At 34.1% G+C, this 10,923-nt stretch overlaps 1 protein-coding gene across 1 annotated transcript; it reads left to right on the top strand.

The window, feature by feature from the left end:
- The first annotated feature begins 1,151 nt into the window (after positions 1 to 1,151).
- LOC117341812 (carbohydrate sulfotransferase 1-like) lies at positions 1,152 to 9,980 on the top strand. The gene is made up of 3 exons (XM_033903675.1): positions 1,152 to 1,332; positions 4,882 to 5,047; positions 8,365 to 9,980. Exons 1-3 carry the CDS (start codon positions 1,152 to 1,154, stop codon positions 9,155 to 9,157), a joined length of 1,140 nt encoding a protein of 379 aa, XP_033759566.1. The 3' UTR covers positions 9,158 to 9,980.
- Positions 9,981 to 10,923: the final 943 nt, after the last annotated feature.

Raw genomic sequence — 10,923 nt, 5'->3', positions numbered from 1 at the left:
CCAGGACAACCAGCCACATCGAGGGATGGCACAAGAAACTGAAGAAGAACATCTTTAGCATCATTCGCGTATTCAAGAAGATTCATGCAACCAAGGAGATAACTTACATACAACACACTTCCGGAGGACAACTCAGACCCAGACACAAACGATCCCGAAACATCACCAGCCACCTTAACCAACTGACGGAACGCTTTCAGACTGGTACAATCGATGTTATCCAGTACGACGACGCATATTTCCTTCTTCTTATCAGTAATGAATATGTAGATCATTCAATGCAACTTTTATATATAATTAAGTATCACATAATGTTACATGCACATACTAACTGTGATTACGATGCTTTTGTTAGTTATGAATGCAAGTTCTCATCCATTGTCCAGTGCTTAGTATTATTAGTTGTGTAAGCGTGTTTGAATTTCATAAATGATTTAATTGTCCGTTGACTTTATTACCAAACTATGGAGGCAACGTATCAAAGGAAAACAAACAAAATATCAAATATTATGGTGCGAATTTCTAGACAGTCCAAACAAATAGAGTCGATATAACAGGCCCTTGTCAAAGAGTCGCACAGTTACTGCCTGTAATTGATCGCCAGGTAGCCGAAATACCCCCAAGACGTTACTGTCACGAAGCAGATCCTGATCATAGATTTGACCTTGTAAACATGTCATTTAAATGGTACGTCGTATTTGTTAGGTACCAGTTGATATATATATATAATGTTTCGCAACCTTTTAAATAATAGATAAGCTCTGCACAGATAAAAGAACTACGCCTCGTTTAAATGCAGCGACATTTCAATATAATGTTTATAAAGGTTTTTTTCTGTTGCTATATGGTTTAAACGAATACTTTGCTTGAAATGGAATAATTAAAATAGAAATATTTTTAATCTGAAATAGGATGACTGTTGTGTATCAGATACGATAAAAAGTGATACTGTCCACGTTATCTTATGCATTCTTAATGTTTTCCCTGAAGATTCATGCAGTATTAATGTATATAATTTCATATTAGACCAATGGAAAATATGAAAAATATTCCATTTCAACATGATTTTATTTAAATATAACGTACAATGTATATATATATATAAGTAATTGTATACCATTTTGATAACAGATCCTTCAAACACAACCTCAATGCATCATTTTCAATATGGGAAAAAGCCTTCGTATAAGAAATACCCAAGATTTGATCGAGAGAAAGACAGATTTATGCTGGATGCTGATAGAAAAACTCCGCCAAGTAGGGATATCAAAGCTAAACCCATAGTACGGAAAAACGAGGAACGGGATAAAACAACCACGGTATCAAACATTGGTAAGTTTGCTTAAAAATGATTTTAATTATATGTATTGAGTGATATAATTACCATTCCCATTGACGAATTGATCATTTTTCCCCTCTTAGTCATGGAACTCTTCAGTTGTGATACTTATTCTTTGGAATTATAAAACACGCATTTCCTAAATATGCATTTCCGAAATATACGATAAAAATCATATAATTCCAATATTTGTTACTAATTCTGAATTGCGTGTATACCTACCGATCATAGAGTAATTTAGCAAATGCTTAGCAGATATAGAGTGATTTAATATATGCTGACCGGATATAGATAACTTTACTATACACCTCTATATTGACCGGATATAGAGTATATAGATTACACTGACCGGATATACAGTACTTTAGTATATGATGACCGGATATAGAGTACTTTAGTATATACTGACAGGATATTGAGAACTTGAGCATATGTTTACCGGATATTTAGTATTTTAGTATATTCTGACTTAATATAGAGAACTTTAGTATATGATGACCGGATATAGAGTACTTTAGTTTACACTGACCGGATATACAGAACTTTAGTTTACACTGACCGGATAAAGAGTAATTTAGTATATGATGACCGGATATACAGTACTTTATTATATACTGACTGGATATACAGTACTTTAGTTTACACTGACCGGATACAGAGAACTTTAGTTTACACTGACCGGATATACAGTACTTTAGTTTACACTGAACGGATATACAGTACTTTAGTATATGATGACCGGATATACAGTACTTTAGTATATGATGACCGGATATACAGTACTTTAGTTTACACTGACCGGATATACAGTACTTTAGTTTACACTGACCGGATATACAGTACTTTAGTATATGATGACGGGATATAGAGTACTTTAGTTTACACTGACCGGATATACAGTACTTTAGTATATACTGACCGGATATACAGTACTTTATTATATACTAACTGGATATACAGTGCTTTTGTTTACACTGACCGGATATAGAGAACTTTAGTATATGATGACCGGATATATAGAGTACTTTAGTATATGATGACCGCATATAGAGTATTTTAGTTTACACTGACCGGATATAGAGTACTTTAGTTAACACTGACCGGATATACAGTACTTTAGTTTACACTGACCGGATATACAGTACTTTAGTTTACACTGACCGGATATACAGTACTTTAGTATATGATGACCGGATATAGAGTACTTTAGAATATGATGACCGGATATAGAGTATTTTAGTTTACACTGACCGGATATACAGTACTTTAGTTAACATTGACCGGATATAGAGTACTTTAGTATATGATGACCGGATATAGAGTACTTTAGTATAGACTGACTGTATATAGAGTACTTTAGTATATACTGACCGTATATAGAGTAATTTAGTATATGCTGACAGGATATAGAGTACTTTAGTATAGACTGACTGGATCTAGAGTACTTTACTATATACTGACCGTATTAGAGTAATTTAGTATATACTGACTGGATATAGAGTACTTAAGTTTACACTGGCCGGATATACAGTAAATTAGTATGTACTAATCGGATATACAGTACTTTAGTATATGCTGACCGGATATGTAGTACTTTAGTATATACTGACCTGATGTAGAATACTTTAATATATACTGACCGGATATACAGTAAATTAGTATGTACTGACCGGATATACAGTAATTTAATATACACTAATCGGATAATAGCACTTTAGTATAAACTGACCGGCTATGCAGTAATGTAATATATACTAACCGGATATAGAGCATTTTAGTATATACTAACTAGATATAGAATACTTTAGTATATTCTGACCAGATATAGAGAACTTTAGTATATATTAACCGGTTATAGAGTACTTTAGGATATACTGACAGGATGTTAAGTACTTTAGGATATGCTTACTGGATATTAAGTACTTTAGTATATTCTGACCTAATATAGAGTTATTAGTATATACTGACCAAATATAGAGTTATTAGTATATACTGACCGAATAGAGAGTACTTTAGTATATACTGACCGGATAAAGAGTACTTCAGCATATGTTGACCAGATATACAGTATTTTAGTATAACATGAAAAGCTATAAAGTACTAAGGTGTATGCAGACATGATATAAAGTACTTTGGTATAATGTGACCGGATGTAGAGTACTTTAGTATATATACTGACAAAATATAGAGTACTTATATATACTAACAAGGTATAAAGTACTTCAGTGCATACTGACATACTGACTCATTATACTCTGAAAGTGGATTAGAACCTCTTGTAAATCGTCGTTCTAGAAGAAAACTACAACTATTCTATAAAATTACTGACCAACTCACTCCTAGTTACTTATCCACTTTATTACCTCCCTTGGTATCTGAAAACTCACATTATAACCTACGTGATGCAAATAATTACTCTCTATCGAACTGCAGACTTCAACTAACAAACAAATCGTTTTTCCCATCTACTATTCGACTTTGGAATCAACTTGATCTAGAGATTAGACATAGTATCTCATATTCAGTATTTAAAAAATCTATCTCAAATAAAACACATGTACCTACCCATTACTCAGTTGGAAATAGAAAATCTAATATATTGCATGCGAGATTAAGAAACAAATGTAGTATTCTAAAAAATGACCTTTTTCAATCGCATCTTATTGATTATCGCCATTGTCAGTGTGGACATCCTATTGAGGATGCATACCACTACTTCTTTATTTGTCAAAATTACTTTGAACAGAGAATCGAATTGTTCCGAAATCTAAACAATTTCATGCCACTAGACCTGCAACTGTTGTTATATGGAAACAATGATTTATCCATTGAAGATAATTTTATGATAAGCCAAATCACTCAGAAATACATTCAAGACTCAAGAAGATTTTAATTCCCCGTTTTCTCTTTTCTTAATCAATATTGTGAAATATTATACATACATATATATATTGACAGTTAAAAAAAAGAAAATGTATTTATAAAGTCTCTTCCGATTCCGATAGCGCAAGAGAAACGAATATTTTTTTCCAGAAGGCAATGGATCGAACGGAGAAAGCTTACCATGGAACAGGATATAACGAACATTAGAAATAGCAGTGTGTTTTTGTGCAGCGAATAGTTTAATCTTCTGCTATCGAATTTGTTTTGTTTGCTTAGTAAAAAATTAAACTAAATTTATCAATTGAATATTTGAATAAATTTGAATCGTAATACCTCTCTCTCTAAACTCTCTATAAACTGACCTGAAATAGATTACTTTAATTAGTTTACACTGACTGAATATAGAGTACTTTAGTAGTGAATATGGTTTTGTGATTTGCACGAGATAATCAATAAAATCAGGCGTTGTGGTTAAGAAATATGATAATGCAAAGACTAATTATTTGTTGGGGTTCTTTGATGCCTGTCTTTTCAGCATTAGTTACTTCTGAAGGTAATTCAAACGAGAAATGCTCCGGTGATTTTTTACAAAATGGACGCCTCCAAAACAAACAGGATGATGAATTGTATTGGTATTCTGACTTTGGTTCCATTTTCAGGGCCAATACCTATTCTCCTGGTTACATACATGCGTAGCGGTTCATCTTTCGTTGGTGATCTGTTAAAAGCTAATCCAAAGACATTCTACTCGTTTGAACCCCTCCATAAGTTACAGGTCGACGTGAGAAACCAGAGACCTATCTACTACCTGGATGGGACCTTAAGGTAAAACGATTTCATATAATAGACACCACTTACTGAATACTTAAGAAAAAGTGTAGGTGAAAAAGCACTTGCTACCACACTCCACCGCACAAAAAATCCCATTTCATGACCCCGCATGGTTACATGACTATGGAAGGTGTATGTGTGGATGGGTGATGATGTGGATGAGAGGATGTGTGTGTGTGTGTGTGTGCATTGTACTGTGGTAACAAACGCTGTAAGAAAGGAAATATATCAACAATTAGTCAACACAAATGAAAGGATTAACTTCAAGGACACATTCAAAGTTCAAAAAAAATAAATTTGAAGTCATAACCTTTTAAACAATAATTCCTTGAAAAGTTTAAAATAGTCAGGATCCGTTTCCTTAGACACGTTCAAATATGCATTTTATCTTTTTGTTTTTAAGTTACAGAAAGAAATTACTAGAATTCCTTAGGGATTGATAATTCCTTATGTATAAGAATTGATCAACATGCATTTTTATCTTCCCTGGCACCGTATCTGAATAGTAATTTAAAAACTCATACTGAAGAACTTTCCAAACTTCTTGTATTATTTCATATTGGAAAGCCAGATATTGACTATGAAAATATCCTTGTGACAATTAGGATGCGTAATGACAGACTGTTGTTAGTATTGAGCCAAGATTCCAAGGTGCTGGAAAATACTTGTACAGGTAAAATGTTCTCAAAGCAATACAGAGGTTTGGTATAGGGACTGACAAAATGTTGTTTTTTTTTGTTTTATTTTTTTATTTTTTTTTTGTTTACTCACTCTTTCTGTTTGTTTGAGGTGAGAAATATGCAGTAAGTCATATGAATCACATACTGGTGTAATTTTCACATTGTTAGGTATTTGTTTTGTTTTGTTTTTGTTTAACGTCCTATTAACAGCCAGGGTCATATTATTAGGTATCAATGTACAAAGTCCTTTTGTTATACAAGCCCTTTATGGGGATCGCCTTTCTATATATACATTTTTAGATTCTGAAAGTAGATACGGCAATTCATAACTGGATCGCTACAACGGAAAACCTTGCTACTCATGTATCTTAATTGATGATGAAATTATTTTGAGGTTGTTATAGAAAATACTTACATATACCACGATCCATTGGCCTTTGTTATGTAGTTGACCTGTTACACAATTTTTTTTTTTTTTTTTTTTTGCAAAATCCTTTTTGCAAGATCTTTCGTCTGTTCATTATCGGTAAAATAACCTGTATGTGGATTATTGATATTTACTTGGTACGCACTCCTTCTGTACAAGTGACTGAAAGGTGTGATTTGAATATGTTTAAGTTATATATCCTCTTAAAGGTGGCTATCGTCCACCTAATGAAATATCAGGATAATGTCAGTTTTCACACATACATATATTTTGTCTCCAGATGTCCATTCTCTATATCATAGTCTCCAACTTGACCAAGAAAACACCTTCTTTTAAAAAGCCCCGTCTAAAGGTTATGTTTGAGTGAGGAACACGAAAGTATCGAAAGCTAAGCTTCTATGAAACGTAAGTTAGGTTGTAAATGTCCCGGACACGATTCCAGTACCCGGCCTCTGAACTTTATTTTCATCTCAACAACGGCATTATCAAAGATGGAAGGTTTAATTTAGTTTTGGTGGAAAGATATTTATTCATTAAATCCTCTCTATGTTTGGTTTATAGATATGAAACTTTATCAAGTTTAATTTTGTAATTCCCTATGGATTTAAATTCATTCAAATATGTTCAGTTACGTCAACCATTCATAAGTAAAGTATGTTATAAACATTTCAAAGTTGAACGTGACGCAATCCTGCGCGCGCCGAATCACATCCCCGGATGACAACGCAGAAAAGCACGGGGTTGTTTATCAAATGTTGAGAAGTTTCACTGCCAGTTCATACTAGCTTTTCACGTCTAACCGATCTTTGATCTGAATGACTCACGTTGTCTCTCTTAGTCGTAGACGATGTTGTGATTCCCCCCCACTCATTCGTGGCAGCAACCAGTATGTCTGATCGACATCGGGCTTCTGATGAGTGGCTTTGATCACCAGTCTGCTATTCTTAAAAAAGATGTGCGCATGCGTGTATGGCATATTTTGATTGTAAGTGTGAAAAACTACGGTATTGATTGATATATTCTATTATTTAATATATTTTTTGTAATTTTGTCAAAAATGTAAACGTTATGAATACATAGAGAGGCTTTAAGTCCTTATTGACATACAAATATCCATTCAGTTCATAGTGAAGGTATAAGAAGGCGATACGGGACAGGACATAGCCTACACTGAAAAAACTCACATGTACCGAGGACGTACAGTAGGATTTAGGCTTCTCCGTTTGATAACATTCCCACAATCTTTCCTCCAAAAATATCTTGAAGTACTGTCTGTGTCATATCACATTTCTGTTTTTTATGGGCTTGGGAAGCCTTATTTGGGAGCCTCATATGCATGTTGTCATGACGATTATTGATCGGTAATATATTTCCATTTATATTTGTGTAATTATACACAATTTCGGACACCAGTGCTACGTGAGATGTAATTATGAATACAGGCAATTAATTTGCACTTCGTTCAATTTAAAAAGAAAACTGCAATGCGCTTCGGCGGTGACCACTATTAAAGAAATAGAATTCTTTTATTTTGTAAATTATTGTTTTATACAATTCTACTCCATGTTATATAATTTCTCCCTGGGTCCCTATAACCATTGACAGACAATATGCTGACTTGACGATTCAGCACATCCAACATGTATTTCTTGATATTGTATTCTGTATTGAATGTCCTACCTGCACATTTCGCTAGAATAAACCTATATCGAGCGGTATTTCGCATTTGCCGTTTGCTATATACATGTAAATATATATATTTAAATTTTCGCCATCAGAAGATTTTTCAATATTCTGTGAATTTTGAAAAGATCGTGTGAGAGAGAAAGAGAAACGGCATGATTAAAAAAAATTCTTTGAAGCTATAGTTATTGAAAATAAAGAGTAGACTTTTGTTAATGTGTAAGTTTGCAAAAATATTCATTCTGTCCATCGTAAGTTTCGCGGGATCACAACCATCTAAAACATTGCCAAAAAGCCGACCGATGCGCAGGTCGCTAAAAATTCCAGTTCGAGAAAGATGGTGATTTTGACAATCAGCAGCGACAGGAACCATCCGGATTAGTTATAATGATTTACCTTGTTTGGAGGCACATATTTACCTATTTAGTGTGAAGCTGAACTTTGAAGCCTCCTGGTGTGAAAGATTTATCCCCTAATATGTTCTTTATATGTTAAAATATATTACTCTTTCAATGTTGCAGAAATCCGAGGAATTTTATGGAAATATCTGCTGACACCATTGGAGACTTGTCTACATGTACAATGGAAAATCTACCGTTGTCTTTTTACCAGGATGGCTTCTTTCACACCTGTACGGATTCCTCAAAGTTCCAATTGTGCATGAACAAGACAAAACTAGAAGCCAATCTAGAGAAAGGACGAAGTTGTATACGTATTATTACAAAAGCATGTCGGGATTCAGAATATATCGTTGCAAAAATAATACGCATACCTCTTCATGCTTTGGAGTCTCTTCTGAAGAATATTCCAACATTAAAAATCATCCATTTACTTCGTGATCCAAGATCAACTCTGATCTCGCAATTTAAAGCGGGTCGATATACAAGGGATAACATGCAGCGATCAGTTGTGAGATTTTGCAATCGTGTGTATGATGACATTAATACCCGGGAGGTGCTAAATAGAAAATATCCTGGTAGAATAATGGTTACTGAATATGAAGACATAGTGAGAGAACCTTTGACATATACCAAACAAATGTACAAGTTTTCTGGTATGAAGTTCACAAAAAGGGTTGAAAAAGAAATTACTCGACTGACATCTAAGACCAAAACAAGAGTCAATTCCACGGTAATATCCTCAAAATGGCGGATAAATCCTTTAGAATATATTATCAAATCAGCGAATGACAATTGTCAGCAGCTGTATACAAAATATGGTTTGAAGTCTTTGAATGTGAAGGATTTACAAAATGTTTCAATATCTTTGAAGGTGAAATCGGCTCCAGTGTTTGATGATTTTAGAAATGAATAAGTAATAAGTAAAAATTGATGAGATTATTGAGAAACAAATAGTATTCTCTTTTGATGGTATAAACAATTTTTCGCAACATTCGTGCGTTTAGCTATAGAGATATTAACAGCGAAATGTACGATTATTAGTGTGGCTAACTTAACTCTTGTTACATGTTCAATTACCAGATTCCCCTCCCTTTTTCAAGAGATCATATAGGGCTTACGAGGGATAATACAATGTAAATGTAATAGTTTTGAAACATCTCTCCTTCTATGTAGTCTTGACGTTAGGATCTCCATATAGCTCAGCTCTTTCAATATTCCTTCCACATTCCTATGTTTTGACCAGATATGTTATCCAAGCGGAAGGCAATCTCTGTTTCAATTCCAAAAAAAAAGTATAAATAGGATTTGAACTAAACACAGTCATCTTCCTGATGTAAAACACAAAGAATGTACATTTGTATGTTAATGCTTATGAAGGAAAATCAATGTTTATGATGACACTTAATTATAATGTACTACAGGCTCCATCTTGTATCTTGTTTCATAAATATTTCTATAACAGCAGATACAGTTTGTCATAAAGGTGCCATACCCAGAGTACTGTCAAGGGGGCCTGGTCAAGGTCTACGTCACAGAGTCGGGGCCGAAATTCAGGGTCATTGACGGGTCAGTTGGCTCAGAATCGCTATAACCAGCCGTGGCAGCACCTTGGCTAATTTTAATCGACAACCACCACTAGCCCCACCATACAACCAACATGAAAGAAAATGTACATTATGTACATTATGTTCTTTAGGGCTTTAATTGTTTAATCAAGTTCTAGGGATGCGTTTCAATGATAATAATGCTAAGAATCCATACAATATTGATAGGTAATTGAATACAAAAGAAGTCGCTTACACAATATTGAAAGTGCAGGAATAACTTTAATTTCAAAGTCCTTAGCAAATGTACAGAGTATATAATAATAATATTATACTGCTTTTCTCCATTAAGAATATTATAAATTCCCTAATTAACTTAACTATATGCAAACTTGGATAGCTGTACATGCCCACTTGTCATTCACCTTCGTTTTTTGGCTATCTTTTAATATCAATTATTTGTCGGTGATAATTGATAATCAAATTCCCCCCAAATTTTGGATGCAGAGTTATTACCCTTCACAAATTTAGTCACCGGCACTTTTAGTGAACAATTCGCTACACTGAGTTGACTATATGGCTAATATGTCCTCCTCTTCTACCTGTTTTTATAAGCTCTTGCTACAGTGAGTCGAGGGAGGTGCGACTTCATCGTATAGTTTGCATAGTGGGCTTAACCCTCTTCCGGCACTTGTAGCACATCATTTGCCTACACCGAGTTGAGAGATATAGATTCAACCATTCTCTTGTGGGCATAGCATCATATACTCGCGTAGCCAGCCAACTGTCTCTTTATGGTTTAGATGCTTAATACTTGCCGAGACCGAGTTGAGAACATTGGATTTACCCAAGTGAGGGGTTGACCCTCCTGCTAATTAACACTACATTAGAATCATCACTGTTACAGTGTTGTCGTATAATCGTTAAGCGTAGCATTGTTATGTTTTAAGATAATTTAATAGCTCTTGAGTTCGCCCCTTTTGCCTCCCCCCCTCGAAAAAAAAAGTTATGTTTTTGTTTTAAATTCGTTATGTGTTAATGTGATAAATGAAACAAACGTCTCATATATAATGTACATGTATATGCAAGCTATGCAAATAGCTGATTTTATGCTGTAACACATACATTTTCTTGT

This window comes from Pecten maximus, chromosome 14 (assembly GCF_902652985.1).
Source record: "Pecten maximus chromosome 14, xPecMax1.1, whole genome shotgun sequence".
Taxonomy (NCBI): domain Eukaryota; kingdom Metazoa; phylum Mollusca; class Bivalvia; order Pectinida; family Pectinidae; genus Pecten; species Pecten maximus.
This window is presented reverse-complemented; position numbering and strand designations above follow the sequence as displayed.

Bases quoted from the DNA above. Each gene is read 5' to 3' on its own strand.
- LOC117341812 (XM_033903675.1), top strand. From the start codon at position 1,152: ATGCATCATTTTCAATATGGGAAAAAGCCTTCGTATAAGAAATACCCA. The intron at 1,333-4,881 runs GTAAGTTTGCTT...TTCCATTTTCAG, and splicing joins AACCACGGTATCAAACATTG to GGCCAATACCTATTCTCCTG. The intron at 5,048-8,364 runs GTAAAACGATTT...TCAATGTTGCAG, and splicing joins TACCTGGATGGGACCTTAAG to AAATCCGAGGAATTTTATGG.